Below are 15,854 nucleotides of genomic sequence, written 5' to 3'. Positions count from 1 at the left end.
AAAAGCATGTAAGATTCAGACGCGGGCAGATACCAATTCCGTTTTGTTTTGCCTCACATCAAGACGATCCGGGAGAGGGTGTACCAAAGATCCAGAACAAAGAGCAAAAGGCAAAATCCCGTCGGAACGAGCTGTACGCGCGAAGATAAGCAAAGTTTGAATCTGCATTATCACCGAGTTTGCCAAAATAGCATCCATCTAGTCATCGTTGAAGGGGAGAAACCCTTCCCTCCCGCGGAGGCCAGGGTCTCCACTTCCATCCAGGCCCTCACCTCACGGAACCGGATACTTGGTAGTGAGCGGCATCGGACCGATCACCGACGGCACCTTCAGTAAACCCCGGGTCCCCGAACAAGATAAACCCAGTGCCAAGTTGCACCCCGCGCTCCGCCCACCATGTCCGCGTATGAGCCTGAATGCGAGCACAGGTACGACTACGAACCGCTCTCATCCACAGGCACCGGCACCAGCGGTGGCGGTAACGACAACGACGCCTTCAGGCTGCTCCTCCTCGAGCCCTCCGCCGCCCGCGCAGACCAACTCAGGGGATCCCTACGCAACACCACCCTCGCCGAGTGCGACTACGACCTGATCGACCCGTACACAGCCCTGTCGTACGTATGGGGCACCTCAGAACGGGCATGTCGGATCCGACTCGTCGATGGCGGCGGCCGTGAGCACCTCTTTGCAATCACAGCCTCGCTCGACGACGCCCTGCGCGACTTGCGCGACCCCACGCGCGTGAGGAGGGTCTGGGCGGACGCCCTATGCATTGATCAGGATAACGTCGACGAGCGCAACGCCCAGGTGAGATTGATGGGGCAAATCTACTCGACTGCCCACAGCACCGTCATCCACCTCGGCCACCTCACGCCCGACGTTACTGAAGTGTTTTCGGTACCCCGTGATTTCGCCCCCGAGCCCGGCACGGATAACGGTGAAAGTACCGCCGTCGCCGCGATAGGAGAAGGGGGGCCTTGGAGCTTGCTGTCCAAGACATGGTTTGAGCGCGTCTGGGTCTTTCAGGAGCTTGTCCTATCGAGAGATCCCTGGGTCCAATGCGGCAGCAGACGAATACGATGGCGCGAGTTCTGCGCCTTCTTCCTCGGCGCCGCAGGCAAAGGCTCATCACCAAGGGCGCAGAACGACGAAGAGAGGCGGCGCGTCTTGGCGGACATGAACGCGAGCTGGGCCAGCCAGTCGAGGCTCCCTCTTCACCGCGCCATCAAGGCGCGCAGAGGCCTGGGCGCCACGAACCCGGCCGACTTTGTCTACGCCACGTTTGGCATCATCAGTGATCTCGGGACTGTTGAGCAGTACCTACAGATCGACTACAACATGTCGGTCGGTCGTACCTTTGGCAAAGTTGCCCAGTACATGTTTTACGAGCTTGGTATTGAGCAGATGGTATTTCACGTAGACGATGCTCCCGCTTCGAAACGAGTAGACGGCCTTCCATCCTGGGCACCCGATTGGAATCTCGAAGCTTCGTACACCAAGAAGAATCCGCTCTGCATGATCCAGGACAACAGTTTGGATCACATCAGAGTGAAGAAGGAGGTCCATCATGCCTTTACCCAGTCTTCAAATAGTGATCTGCCGCTCGTTATGGGGCACATTGGCATGAAGGTTGACAAAATCAAGCACGTCAGCTGCGTGATGCCTTCTGGCCTGCAGACTTCGTACCTAACTACAGACTACGACACCGCGAGATCGGAGTTGATGGGTATGTATAGAAATGCCTACGCCTCGGGTGACAGGTTCGGTCAATATCGACACGTTCCGCTCAAGGGCAAGGAAGCGGAGCATGAGCGTCTTTGCCGGGTCGTCGGTACTACCTGGGCCGGAGCAGTCGAGAATTCCCACAGGCAGTCATCCGTTTTCGGTGACCAGACGGGAAAAGGAGACACCGGCTTTCTCGAAGCTCTCGAAAGTTGGCTGACCTCTGAAGCGAGCAAGAAGCGCGAGTTCGTGGGCTCAGGCACAAACGGCGTCATCAAGCGCCTCTACGGCTACTTTGCCCGGACAGGTGGCGACTCCGACCTTGAAGGCAGGCGATTAGCCTCTACGGAAGGGGGCAGGATGAGTATCGTGCCGGCGCAAGCTTCGGCGGGGGACGTGATTGCGTATCTTGTAGGCAGTAACACACCCGTCGTGCTTCGCTCAAGGGATGCTGGGGTTCACGGACCAGAGATTGAACATGTGTTGCTGGAGTCTCTGAGACAGCCTGGATGCGGCGTTGTCACGATGACGAACGAGCAGAAGGAGGAGGAGTTGTGGAGGGTTCCTAGGCAAGGTGAGTTCGCGGCCGAGCACTTTTCGGTCATCGGGGAGGCGTATCTTGATGGGCATGTGGGCTGGGCTTTGAAGTATCTGCCTAAAGAGTCTGATATGCGGATCTTTGCACTGCACTGAGTTGTGTGAGCGAGACTAGCTAGCGGCGATACCCACGCATTCATAATGCTGCTTCCTGGTGCAAAGCGGTTTTTTCTATTAGGCAATACTCAAGACTTCTCTGAACCTGTTGACCCCCGCTCAAAAGAACCAAAACACAACGATTTGGGTATCGTAACATATTCAAGGACTCGACATCCACCAAGGCCTAGTACCGGCCCGTCATCACGATCGAAAGCAAATTCTTTGCCTTATCCTCCCCTTATGGCCGCCTCCCAGTGCGGCGCATTAAGAATCAACGCCATCAACGACCCCGAAAACAACGCAGACACAGGCACGGTAATAAACCACCCAAAATAGATCCACGCCACGAGCCGCGGGTTAATAGACCGCCAATCCCCGTTCGCCAACCCGACCCCAACCGTCGCGCCGGCAATACACTGCGTAGTCGACACAGGCAGCGCAAGCTTCGTCGCCATCATCACCACCACCGCACTCGCGAGCTCCATGCAGAACCCCCTACTCGGCGAAATCAGCGTCAGCCTGTTGCCCAGGTTCCGCATGACGTGGTACCCGTACGTCAACAGGCCCAGCACGATGGCCCCGCCGCCGAAGCAGAGAATCCACACCGGCACTCCCACCGACGTCTCGATGCCCCCCGTGCGCCAGATGTCGTAGGCTGTCGCGAAGGGCCCGATGCTGTTGGCCACGTCGTTTGCGCCGTGGATAAAGCTCGCGGCGGAGGCGGTCAGGATCTGGAGGGCGCTGTACATGTGTTCTGCGCGGTTGTCGTAATGCGGGGCGCGGGCGTGCATGTCGGCGATGTCCCAGGAGAGGACGGCGTTGCGCTTTTGCGTTGTGATGACGTCTTGTTCTAGGCCGCGGAGGAGGATGCGGTTGAGGTGCCAGGTGAGGACGGGGAGGCTCGTGTTGGGTCCTGGCGGGCGAGGCGGGATGTGTTCTGAAGTAGAGGAGTAGGAGGATGAGGAGGGCCGGCGGGTGGTTTCTGTCAAGGCTGATGTTGTCGATGTTGCTCCTGGGGTTTGAGGGGGTCCGAGGACTGGCGGCGAGAGGATGGGTTGGTCGTCTTTGAAGAGGTCTGAGGGCGTTTGGCTGCTTTGAATTGATTCTAAGAGGGTTTCCGATGCTCTTACGTAGGCGAGCTCGTCGGCCGTGAGGTGACCGCGGTAGTAGTCCTTGACGTTGACTCTTCGTACTCCGGCTGGAGGTAGTGGTGGTGGCGGCCGGTTAAGGAGCCAGGGGCCCTTCCACATCATGAGCCAAGTGAGCTCCCAGTCTTCGTTAACAATCTTCCGCCAGAGGTAGGGCAGGAGAAAGAAGGCTTGAAGGAGCGTTGCGCCGGTGGCGACGGAGAAGACTGCAATGAGGACTTGAGTTGCTGTGAGTTCAACCTGGAGCTGGACGCCTTTCCAAGCTACGAGCACTGTTCAGCGTGTTAGTTTCCGTGTGAAGGAATCATCACTATTCTCGTACAATGGGGTAGGGGAGCGAAATGCGAGGACTCACTCGTCAACGAGCCAAACGTCAAAAAGGTGTAGAACGGAATCGTAAAGAAGGCATTTCGCACAGCATTCGCCTTGGTCAAGACGAATCTCTTTGTCACCAGAAACATCACCGCCCCGAGCGCCCCGCTCAACCCCGGCGCAACAACCCACGCCGCAAACACCTGCGACACCCCGTCCCACCCCCAACTAACTTTCGAGATACCCACGCTCGCGGTCGCGGCGCCAACAAGTCCACCAATGATGGAGTGCGTCGTGCTGACGGGCAAGCCGTTGCGCGTAGCGATGCTAAGGAAGACGGAGGAGCCGAAGATGGCGCACATCATGACGAGCAAAAGGACGCTAGGTTGGGCGGCGTAGAGGTACGGGTCGATGATCTTGTTACGGAGAGTGTCTGTCACACGGGAACCGACGGCTACGGAGCCGGAGAACTCGGCGACGGCAGCAATGGCCATTGCTTGTTTCATTGTGAGGGAGCGGGAGGAGACAGACGTCGCGAATGAGTTTGCGACGTCATTTGCGCCTGGATTTCGCATGGTCAGTTGTATGTGTACGGGCAGCTCCATCGAAGTTCTGCAGCAGGTCTATTCTAGCACAACCTGGTGAGACATACCAATGTTCCAAGCATCGAGAAAGGAGAAGATGGTGGTGATGGCGAAGACGTAGTCATATTGATGCAGTGCGGCGGCCATGATAGCTCGCCGGGCTTTAGTCTTCAGTGGTACGCTCTTGGAAGCGATAAAAGCTTAGATGGTCTCAGATCAAACACTCAGATGGCCGATGAAGTCTCGACGTCGGCTCCCGCTTCTTCGGCGGATCCCGGTCTTCCAGACATGTTGTGCTAATTCGATCTCATGCTCGTCGATGATGATGATGCTAGTCTTGATAGCTGATCAGGAGGCGGTATTGATCTGAGACAGAACTGTTCCGTGCTAGTAGGAGAAGAATGAAGTCTGGGTTTTGATCAATCATTGTGGAAGTCGTTGCGTACCGCCGGCCTGGGTCAGATGGTTATATGGGTTCGCCCTGCCGTAGACCGAGATTGAAACGGGACTGGGGCCCTATCGCATCATTCGACATGGGAACCAGGGCAAAGACTGTGTGCCTGGCCTGCTTCAGGACGAGCTTTTAGAGGTTACATGTATGCAGTAGCTCTTAGGTTTTGCAGGGGACGCTGGCTCTGGCTAGAAGCCGTACATCGAATGTGGTCGAGGTTTCTGGCCAAGGTCTGGGCCACGAGGCGGGGGAGACGTCAACGACAGGGCGGATGGGGACTCTGGTGTGGCATCTCCTCCAACACCATCTTCGAGATAGTTAGCCAGGGGTTTGAGACGGCCGAAGCTTGCGGATGCGATGATGTGCTCGGGATGCACCTCGTTGCGGACACCGATGGATATGCAGCCCATCAGACCCCCACGAACTCTGATTCTGGTCATTCTACATTTCGAAAGTCAGCATGGCATAAGGCCAGCGCGAACATGCTGTGTTTGTGTGTATGTAAGCTGCAAAAATGAAGGCGGCAACTAGCCGCTCGTTGAAAATGGGCGGAAGGAGCTGCGGAGCTAAAGATGGGTGCTTGGCGACGTTGAACTGGGTAGCCAATCTACGGCCGAGATTGGAGCACGGTGTTCAATGGTTTGAGGAGGCCAAGTCCCACCACCAACATGGCCTGTAGATGTTGTGTTCTTCACAATCATACACATTGTTCCCCTTTCTGTTGCTGGTCTCTCCTTTGTCCTACAATGCCGGTTCTGCAACCGTCGGGTCTTGTGGATACTCAATCGCCTATGTACGCGAAATTCGGCTACAGTAGGCAGTGTAAAGCTGCTGTTACCACACTAAGATATTAACCTACTATGCAGTAGAGTAAGATATGGTTCAAAAGGTGGGTAGGTATCTTAGGCATGAGGTGTCGACCCAACCTGGAAGGCATTCAGCAAACTCAAAATCATGACAAATTCCAGGTCTTGTATAATTTTGTGCTCTATAGTAGGAATAATTTTATAGGATCAGACCATTGATTCAATATTAACTATCCAACAAGTTTGTATTATTTTCTTTTTAACGACTTGCTTTAGTGTTCCTACCGGTATTACCTATAGTGGCAATTGCGGTCCCTACAACGTCTACTTCTTCTAGGCAAGACCTCATTTTAGCGTCTCGTAAGGGCTTCGTTATTATGAGTATATGCTTTACCCTCAACTTAGAGAATAAGAAGAAGGGGGCTGACTATAAATGAACAATATACCCAGTTCATCGACGTCACGCCTTGCGAGGCTCATACCGTGCCTACTGAGAAGGTCGCTGGTGGTGCTAGCGCTCAAGGACTGTGCTACTCCATGGCGTACCACGGATGCGGCGGCCGTGTGACTGTTTCCAACCCTATGATCCGTTGCCCCAATGGCTACTCAATGTTGTGCAAAACTGGGCAGAACGCGGCGGTGGTGATGGTGTAACCGCAACTCTGCTCTGTGTGGCCGGTCCTTCATTTATCTTTCTCGCTATTCAGCTATTTGTTCTCGCAAACAATTACCGAAATTTTGGCACCTTATCTGGCTTCTATATTGACTTCTGCGTTGTTCTCGAGCTAAATCTTGATACTCATTCCTAACAGGACGACTTATGAATCATCGTGGTCAATACTTTTCCCTTAGGCCAAGGCCAAGATAAAACGCCATCAGTGACTTTTCGGCGCACTTGTCCAGAAATACGCCAGAGTATCCTCGGTTGTGTATGATTCTGGGTCGTATTTGAGTTCAGAAAGAAGGGGACTTCGTCAATCGGTCGCCTGTTGCTAAATCTACGCACAACTAATTGATTCAGGGTGGTTTCGGTCATCATCCCACCGGATTTGATGTTGTTTCGATTGATGCCAAATCCACATTCCGCGCAAGGCTGACTGCAGGTGTCTGGTCTCCTGAACTCTATTGTACAGCGCTACTGTCGGTCATATCCGTTCCAATTTATTTGGATCCTAGGTCTGACTCGCAGTTCCATTGTTATTTAAACATAACATGACTCCTCATAGGCTCACATGTTGCTATTTCAACTACACTCCCGGCCCATATCTTTAGGTTATTTTATATTTCAGACATTGCTCGACTTTCAGCACCAATAGCAAGTTTCTTAATCAAAGGTCTGATTGTATCGCACTTGCTCGAAGACTCGTAACCTCACATTTCAAACCCAAAATGCGCTTTCTTATCTTTGTTGCCCACGCAGGCCTTGCAATTGCCGCTACGGCCCCAGGCTGCCATTTTTGGTTCAGAGAAATTTCTACGGGCCAGAATGTCGGTCAAGGCTGCGTCGGAAAGGGCTGGACAACTTATCCTTGGGCAGCTAAAGCCCGCGTCGGTGTCACGGCGGACCAGTCATGCAATCTCAAGACAGAGAGCACCACATACGCTGCTCAGTTCGATGGCGAATGCATCGCAACTGTACAAGGCAAATAAAATACAGTCTGGTGAGTAAATAAAATATCAGAACTATCTTTGGCTGGCGCTGAGACGTCATGATTCAGCATCCAAACAACGAAGAAAAATGACCCCCGTAAAGGAACGTTTGAATGGCGATGAGGGTGGATAGTTGAGGGTTGCGAGTCATGATCATGCTTCATATGGCAAAGTGTAGAGTCACACTCTTCACTAGGTCTCTTGTTCACGTCGACAATGTACTGCATGCCTTGCAAAGTAGTGACAGTTGGAATAGCAAACAATATGGTTAATGATTGAAGTTGTGAGATAGTGTATTGTTAGTTATAATGGTAACGAGCAAACGATTATCATTAGAGACGTCAATCGTCTTGGTAAGCACCAGCATTCACACCTCAAAACCCTGTGCTCGATTAGAAAAGAGAATAACGGATAGAATTCAGAATTGAGTATAAGCTACATTCTGTCAGACCCATCCCCTTACACCCGTTATAATAATTATCATACTATACTTATAAGATAATGTAGTCTTGTGTAAGCATAACCGAGGTTGTTAAAGATATGCTAGTATAAGAGTTGTTTTTTTCATTTATTATATAAATAGTCGGTATATTCCCGTAGCTACTTACTTCCTGCAATTATTGACATATCCCTACTAAACCCTTATTTGATAAACGCTGCTTAATAGAGCGAATCAATATGGTAATTAACGCATTATGGATAATGTAAGAACGAATCTAATATTGCCCTAGTCTACCTAAGGTGTCGAGACGGGTCCTGTGACATCAAGCCCCTGCGAACTTTACGATCACTAAGTTCGGGACGGATTTGGCTAGTGTTATCGCTGAAATTGATATGAGTGTGAACAGTGTGAGAATTTGTTCATTAGGACTTTTGTCACAGAACAAATGATTTCTTTCTTCGTATTCATATAAAAAGGTTCATATCGAAACTTGATTATAGTTAAATAAAGAAAGATTGAGTTTTCTTGTTCTTTCCCGGCATCGCTTGAACTCGTCCATGATGGAGACAGAAGAATATTATATAGTACGAGCAATTTCACTAATGAGAATCTCCTTCGCACCAGATCGAAGACCATACAAGTATTGACTATACAACAAGACAACATGCAGCTGAACGCTTTGCTATACGCCGCTTTGCTCCCGTCGGTTGCCATTGCGGTAAGAGACCCCGATTACAGGCTTATTTCGCAATCTCACACGAGCACAGTGCAAACCGTGGAAGCGCATCCCTGGCGAGGGATGTTGCTTCAAAGATGTTGGCACTTGTGTCTATTGGCTGGTAAGTCGGAAAGCTCGTTTTTTAGCTCAAGATAGTACGCTGATAGAACAAGGGTATATATGGAGGCTGCCAAAGCAACAACCCTCCTCCACTTTGCAGTGCCGAAGTGAAGGCCAAGTGCGTAAGTAGCATGCTGGCTACGCAGTACCAACACCCATGATAACTAACTCAACTCAGTCGGCAGATTGTTGTCGTACAGATGGCCAAAAGAACCAGAATGGTGGAATTTACGGCGACAAATGCGGTTAGGTGGGTAGATGACCAGCCAAACCCTTATAGAGCGGGCAAATCTGCGTGTGAAGAAGTAGGATGGGTTTCATAGGTCGGACATATAGTAGCTTCGCTTTGATCTCTCCTCTCGAAAATGTGCCAGTCGGACTCGATTCGCTAAGCACAACACTCTTACCTCTTCGATTCGTCCGATTACTAAGTATGAGAGCTCCCGCACAGCCGCAGACATTGTCATACATTGAAGGGGCTACAATGCCTCTTCTCAGAGGGGGTGACGGGGGACCAGTTTATCTGTAATATGTAGTGTTTTGCGGCACCGATCGTAGCATGCCTATTGTCTGGGGGCTTTCTCTGTATACCTAGAAGGTGGTATCGTTCTGTGAGACTGATTTTTGAAAACCAGGAAGGGTGGCGTAGTAAGAAACGAAAAGTCCATTTCTACGTTCCTCATACCGGAGATGGATCACTTCTCGGAATCAATGAGAATTAGCAGTCAAACGCATAGAAAAGTGATAATGTTACAGTAGCCATGGTAACTTCCCCAGTTTTGTACTGCATCGGGATTTCTAAATTACCATTTTGAGTTGAGCGCGAGCTTGAAGCACAACGTGGACATCGTGTAATCAGACTATTTTCCGTACCTGATGAGTCGTTTTCCTTGATAGCCAGACCCTGTCGTTTAGAACAGTCTTATGGGTCTACAAACCCGGAATAAACCCACTAGACCACGTTGTACCAACCATGACTTCTCTATCTACGTCCCAACGTGACTAGGAAGTCTTCCTAAGTAGGTGGGCTGTATCTGTGTGCTCTTGTTAGCCGGCTTTGGCTAGTATATGCGAGTTAGGGTCGCTGATGTTGGTGCGAAAACCCTTCCCAATGTGCCGGGAGCAAAAGGGGCTTCGAGACTCATCGCGTCTCGGGGTTACCACAAATCCGGATTCAATTCCCTTGAAAGGTTGGCCATCTCCTACTATCACACCGGGTGCAAGTGGACTATAGCAAATTCATCTCTAGTTTTTCCTAACTCATGCCTTGGTTGACTTCATGCTTCGCAGGAACAACTGAACTAGGATCGAATCGTCATACTTACCAACCAACTCCAATATGCCATCGACATGAGTACATCTACTTTCACAAGGATTATTTACCTCATAGTCGAGCATGAACAATCTTGAAAAAGAGCCTAACTAGAGAAATATTCAAGGCGGATGTGCCAAAGCTGCCAAGCAAGTGATGGGATATCATTCGCCAGTAAAAGTACTTTCGCAAACGCGGACTGTTCAACTTGAACCCGATGGGAAACTGCTCGCCCTTCGGCGTTATCGTGATGACCGGCTTCATAATGTCGCGCTTACTGACGATCCGATGGTCTTGTTGTCCGACGTAACAGTAAGTTGCCTATGGTCATCTTTTGATAAGCCTCTTTGCGTAATTGCGTACTCATAGGTGATGATAAAGAAGCTAACTCTCTTCAACAAGCTCTTGATCTCAACCTTCACCAAATAAATTGACGAATCCGGTTTCAATCCGCGACGCCATGTTCCGAGCATCTACCTATTACAGAGCTACCGATTTCTACCTGCACGGCGACTAGGAAGATCTTTGCATACTATCTTCTTGCGACAAGCAGACGTCGTGTCTTGACCAGGCGAACTCTCGGTTGCCTATTCCTGGTTATAGGCGCATGGTCAAGGAACCGAGCTTCGACATATCCGTCATCTTCTTCCCGGTATGTAGGTCTGCCGACAAGAAGTTGCCGACCATCGTCCTGGGTAATGGCTACGATGGCTCAATAGAAGAAATGCACCACCAGTATGGCGCCGGAATTCTAGAGCGTGGTTGGAATGTGCTATGCTACGACGGCCCAGGACAGATCTGTGCACGCCGTTATCAAAGAATCGGTTTCACCCACAAGTGGGAAACAGTCGTCTCCCCTGTTCTGGACTTCCTGGAGACTCTACCAATCGTCAATATGAAGTAGGTTGGGATTGTCGGAAACTCGATGGCAGAATTACTTGCCGCCCGCGCTGCTGCTTTCGCCCACCGCATTGCTGCGGTATTTAGTATCGATGGATTATACAATCTTATGGGTATCCCCGTCTTGGGTGCCGAGAAGGGCCTGGCTCGATACTCGGGAGTCCAGGACTTTGCTGCAGCAGAGAAAGTCTTCACGGACCCGGGTGTCCCAACGACAGCTCGCTGGCCCCTGTCTCATGGCTTATGGGCTTTCAAAGTTCGAACCGCGGCAGAGTACCTGGACAATGCTTCATATTTCAGCTTGAAAGGTATAGCCGACAAAATTTAGTGTCCTGTATTTTGTTGCTGATGCCGCGGACGATTACCTTTTCAAAGGACAACCTGAGGCAATGCGGGATGCTTGGGGTGACAAAGCCCACTAGGTTGTAACCACGGTAGACGACGCGTTAGGCGACCATTGCCATGTGGGTGCTGCAAGGTATACTAAGTAGGTCAGGTTTGACTGATTTGAGCAGAAGATCATCAAGAACTAGGTCAAGATGGGCTTTCATTAGCCCTATGGCGAAGAGTTATCGACTGTCAGCCTAGCCAAAATGCAGACGAGGCGACGTCTCTGAGTCCCTTTGACAGGGAATTCTGTCAATGTTGTTTGGTTTCTTCCTAGTAGCTTTAACCTTGTTGGCTGCAACACGGAGATTTTCATGTTAGGTGGTAATCGCACGGTTCATATGCGGTGATGCATTTCTTGAGATCTGTTAGATTCATGGTCCGGACCCCCCCCCCTCCCCCGGCCCCCAAAACCCTTTCCTTGGAACTAAGGACCTTCCCACCTATTGGTCAGAAAGACTAGAAGTGAGTCTATACAATCGCTTTTTTTCGAAGAAATGTACTTGATTTCCGAATCCAATGCATTTGGCAGCAAAACGCAAAGATGAGCTGAGCTTCTGACTGCCTACTAGAGTCCTACCCACCTCGGGTATGGAGATCAAATGTGCTGTATAAAAGTTCCAGATGTATCAGACCAGCCTCTGGGTGTCTCTATTCCACAGCACCATCAAGGTCCTTCTTCATTCCAGCCCTTGCTATAAAGGTGCGATATGAAACCCGTGTGTGGCCTCCCAGCCCGCTGAAGCTAACTAACGATGCCCTCAAAATCACTCACGATACTTTGAGAAAAACCCGGTATCAAATGACTCACATATTTATTCTTCCTCTGGGGCGAAACGGTCAAGAAAGAAGTTTCAGGCCACACGGCTAACTTTCACCCTATGGAAATTCTTCATTTACCTTGACGGCTTTCGAACATGAAGGTACTGGGGTATACAGTTGCGGTCTAAGCCGGCTGTTACGATCTAAGGGTACATACATCGTCGACTGCTATCTCCGATATAAAGGACTTGAAGGACCTTGACTGCCACAATGCCTCAACCAAATCACTTCAAAACTTTCTTCCTCCTAGGATTGGGAATAAAAGCCAGCCCATCCCCTGCTTCTTTTTCCTTTTCTTCTGCAGGCTCACCTCAAGCAAACACAATCCACTCTCTACTCTTCATCTCATTCTCAGTTGGCTACTGCGGCGATTCACTCACTTTCCACTTCCGCCTATCTCATCTCATATCTCTGGCTCCTATACAAAAAGACCCGAGATTGTCTTAGCTGCGGCTCTTTTCTCTTTACAACCCACCTTAACTTCTATTGCCATAATCAACATGCCTTCCATCGGAGCTACTATTTCCTCTGCCTCAAGGGCTCAGGGGGACACAACAACCACTCTCCGTCGCATGCCGCTTAGCAATGTCCCTGTTTTCAACGAAGACAGCGCTTTTCATGATGAGCAGCAGCCTTTCAGTAGCGACGACTTCACTATCTTTTGTGATGACGGAGACAGCGGCGCTTCTGTGGACCAACGATCTACCAGTAGTGGAGGCTTCGCCATCTTCGGTGATGATGAAGACAACACTATGTCTGAGGAGCAACAACCTTTCAGCAACGATGACTTTACCATCTTCTGTGATGAGTCTGAAGAGAAATTCCGTCCAGCCAATGGGGACATCAACATCGGCTTCGAAGATGGATCGAGGTACACAATCCCAGAACTGCAAGGTACCGTCGGCGTTCTCCAAGAGCGACACCCCAACATCATGGGCAGAGCAATCGACCACAACAGACACTACGGTCGACTACCCGCCACCATGACCAAAGAGCATGCGTCTGGCAACAGGGAAGTCTCTGCATCCCTTCATTATCTCCATCCAAACCCCGAACAGGGTGCCCCAGGCCGACACCTCACTCCCGAGCAAGTCGAACGCTCGGCTCGCATGCTCGCATTGGACGACGCCATCGACCAACTTCACGATCCCCTCATCTACGAGGACCGACAGATTCTTCGCCGAATTGTGCGGCTGCTGGACATGCGTCGCCAAGAGCTCTTGAGGTACCGCATCAGCGTCGACGAGAACTCGCCGGAGGTTGAGCTGCCTGAGACCGTTGACGACATTGAAGACCTTGCGATGCAAGCCAGTGTCAGTTTCGATTACCAGTTTGTTCTCCACGCTATTGAAGCCATAGACGCTCTCGCTCAGAGTGTCTGGTTCTGCAATGATGAAGAACAGGAGTCGAACAAGGAGAATATTCCTCCTGAGCTCATGATGATGTAGAGCATGAAGGCCTGCTGAGGAGGGCAAGCAACACAAGGAAACAGAGCCAGGTGCTCAAGCCCTACAATTCTTGGTGACTACGGGACACAGCAGTCTCATGATATGACGACGAGCATATGAGATACGAGCAATGAGACATGACTAGATGATTAGACGGGGGTTTTGCATCAGGCAACTGGGATCGCTTGGAGTATTGGAGCATTGCATCGGCGTTTGGTCATTACAAAATTTTGATTTCATAGACGCATAATTCTACTGGTTGCACCTTGAATACGACAAGTTGTATATGAACAGGCTGAAAAAAGTGATTGTGTGTCTGAGTTATCAAGTGAACGAGGGAGGTGAAGTTGAAGATTCAGCTTGTGAGACATTCACTGAATGAAGAGTGAGTACGTATCTTTGGCAGGGTCCAAGCGCTGTTTCCCCTGAGGACCCCGCACTAAGCCTCTTCAGGCAAAGACCGCAGGTAATCCCATCCTGGAAATTGATGCTAATTATTGTTTGCCTATTGTTTTGTGAGGGGACGAGCTTCGCAACCCCGCCAAGTTATCACCAACTCCATCCCAGTGTTCTTGTCCGCAGAGATTCGAACCTCCGGGAGTCAACGCAGTTCCAAGTACTGATTATTCTTTGTGATACCCCAAGTCTTTATTCTTTTCCACAAGGTATGAGTTCTCTTTGCCTCTCAATGCATCCCAATATCACCTCATTTAATTTTGCCCCGCCTTGGATTTCACTGACCGCCTCTAGCAGACCGCAGACTCGATTGCAATATGTCAGACAACAAGGTCTATCGTGCCAGCACCACGGCACCTGTCAACATTGCCGTTGTCAAGTGTGTTATACCAAGCTGCAGATGTGTATTCAAAATGTCTCAATACTGACAAACGTAGGTACTGGGGTAAGCGCGACCCGAAGCTCAACCTCCCCACCAACAGCTCCCTCTCCGTCACCCTCTCCCAAGCCGACCTCCGAACCCTGACGACGGCATCCTGCTCCGCCTCCTATCCCGAAGGCGACAGCCTCATCCTCAACGGCGAAGCCTCCGATGTCTCGGGTGCCCGCACACAGGCCTGCTTCCGCGAGCTACGCGCCCGCCGCGCCGCCCTCGAGGACAAGACCCCTTCTCTCCCGAAGCTCTCCAAGCTGCCCCTGAAGATCGTCACCGAGAACAACTTCCCCACCGCCGCCGGACTCGCCTCCTCGGCCGCCGGCTTCGCCGCCCTCGTCCGCGCCATCGCCGACCTCTACGAGCTCCCCGAGTCCCCCTCCGAGCTGTCCCTCATCGCGAGACAGGGTTCCGGCTCCGCGTGCCGCAGTCTGTTTGGCGGATACGTCGCGTGGAGGATGGGCGACAAGGCGGACGGCACGGACTCCAAGGCTGACCTTGTCGCCGAGGCGTCGCACTGGCCCGAGATGCGCGCCCTGATCCTAGTCGTCAGCGCGGCCAAGAAGGGCGTCTCGTCGACTTCGGGTATGCAGCAGACGGTCGCGACGTCGGGTCTCTTCAAGCAGCGCGTCGCCGAGGTCGTGCCGAAGCACATGGGTGAGATGGAGGAGGCTATTGCCAAGCGCGACTTCGAAAAGTTTGCCGAAGTCACCATGCGCGACTCCAACTCGTTCCACTCCTCGTGCGCGGATACCTACCCTCCCATCTTTTACATGAACGACGTCTCGCGCGCCGCCATTCGCGCCGTGGAGCAGATCAACGCTGCTGCTGGAAAGACTATTGCTGCGTACACCTTTGACGCCGGCCCGAACGCTGTCATCTACTACCTCGAGGAGAACGCTGCTGCTGTCGTTGGTGCTTTCTCCCCTATCTTGGGATCCGTCGGTGGATGGAAGGAGGGCGCCAAGGATCTCAAGTCCTCTGTGGCCTTGGACGAGACTGTTGCTGGTATCATCCAGAGCGGTGTCAGCCGTGTTATCCAGACTGGCGTTGGTGAGGGCCCGATTAAGTCGGATATTTACCTTGTTGGCGAGGATGGTGAGCCGGTTAAGCGATGATCTGTTTAGTCCATTTTTGGCGGCATCTAAACAAGCTTCAAGTTGCTCAAAAGTTCTCTTTGTGCGTATAGAAACACCTAATTAAATACCATTTCGAATTCCTGCTAGTATTGGCGACTGTGTCGTCAGTGAGACACAGACAATAGTGAATATCTCATGGGTACTCTCTCGCGATTCTAAGTGGCATGTGTCGCCAGCTTTGAGTATGCCAGCCGAGCATGGCACAGAGTCTCCAAGCATCTGGACAGGAATAAAATCAAGAACCGGGATTGCAAGAACATCAGCTCGAACTCAGCGCCTTTGAGAGCTTATTTCAGAGAAATTGCTGG

The 15,854-nt window shown here is 51.3% G+C and overlaps 7 protein-coding genes across 7 annotated transcripts; 6 read left to right on the top strand and 1 right to left on the bottom strand.

The window, feature by feature from the left end:
* Nucleotides 1–396: 396 nt before the first annotated feature.
* On the top strand, nt 397–2,415 carry CCOS01_09000 (HET domain-containing protein; the record flags this gene model as incomplete). Its single annotated transcript, XM_060457160.1, has 1 exon — nt 397–2,415. One exon carries the CDS (start codon nt 397–399, stop codon nt 2,413–2,415), a length of 2,019 nt encoding a protein of 672 aa, XP_060311860.1.
* A 230-nt stretch (nt 2,416–2,645) lies between these two features.
* Nucleotides 2,646–4,609, bottom strand: CCOS01_08999 (phosphate-repressible phosphate permease; the record flags this gene model as incomplete). Its single annotated transcript, XM_060457159.1, has 3 exons — nt 2,646–3,838; nt 3,922–4,440; nt 4,531–4,609. The coding sequence occupies 3 exons, from the start codon at nt 4,607–4,609 to the stop codon at nt 2,646–2,648; spliced, it is 1,791 nt and encodes a 596-aa protein (XP_060311859.1).
* A 2,499-nt stretch (nt 4,610–7,108) lies between these two features.
* CCOS01_08998 (uncharacterized protein) lies at nt 7,109–7,369 on the top strand (the record flags this gene model as incomplete). The annotated part of the gene is made up of 1 exon (XM_060457158.1): nt 7,109–7,369. The coding sequence occupies one exon, from the start codon at nt 7,109–7,111 to the stop codon at nt 7,367–7,369; it is 261 nt and encodes an 86-aa protein (XP_060311858.1).
* Nucleotides 7,370–8,475: 1,106 nt separating this feature from the next.
* Nucleotides 8,476–8,899, top strand: CCOS01_08997 (uncharacterized protein; the record flags this gene model as incomplete). The annotated part of the gene is made up of 4 exons (XM_060457157.1): nt 8,476–8,529; nt 8,579–8,650; nt 8,703–8,771; nt 8,828–8,899. The coding sequence occupies 4 exons, from the start codon at nt 8,476–8,478 to the stop codon at nt 8,897–8,899; spliced, it is 267 nt and encodes an 88-aa protein (XP_060311857.1).
* A 1,669-nt stretch (nt 8,900–10,568) lies between these two features.
* Nucleotides 10,569–11,189, top strand: CCOS01_08996 (uncharacterized protein; the record flags this gene model as incomplete). Its single annotated transcript, XM_060457156.1, has 2 exons — nt 10,569–10,861; nt 10,949–11,189. 2 exons carry the CDS (start codon nt 10,569–10,571, stop codon nt 11,187–11,189), a joined length of 534 nt encoding a protein of 177 aa, XP_060311856.1.
* Nucleotides 11,190–12,570: 1,381 nt separating this feature from the next.
* On the top strand, nt 12,571–13,518 carry CCOS01_08995 (uncharacterized protein; the record flags this gene model as incomplete). The annotated part of the gene is made up of 1 exon (XM_060457155.1): nt 12,571–13,518. One exon carries the CDS (start codon nt 12,571–12,573, stop codon nt 13,516–13,518), a length of 948 nt encoding a protein of 315 aa, XP_060311855.1.
* A 773-nt stretch (nt 13,519–14,291) lies between these two features.
* CCOS01_08994 (diphosphomevalonate decarboxylase) lies at nt 14,292–15,525 on the top strand (the record flags this gene model as incomplete). The annotated part of the gene is made up of 2 exons (XM_060457154.1): nt 14,292–14,353; nt 14,412–15,525. 2 exons carry the CDS (start codon nt 14,292–14,294, stop codon nt 15,523–15,525), a joined length of 1,176 nt encoding a protein of 391 aa, XP_060311854.1.
* Nucleotides 15,526–15,854: the final 329 nt, after the last annotated feature.

The sequence above is a fragment of the Colletotrichum costaricense genome (assembly GCF_030867565.1).
Source record: "Colletotrichum costaricense strain IMI 309622 chromosome Unknown Scaffold_9.1, whole genome shotgun sequence".
NCBI lineage: Eukaryota > Fungi > Ascomycota > Sordariomycetes > Glomerellales > Glomerellaceae > Colletotrichum > Colletotrichum costaricense.
Note: the sequence above shows the minus strand (reverse complement) of the source record. Positions and strands in the feature narration are given on the sequence as shown.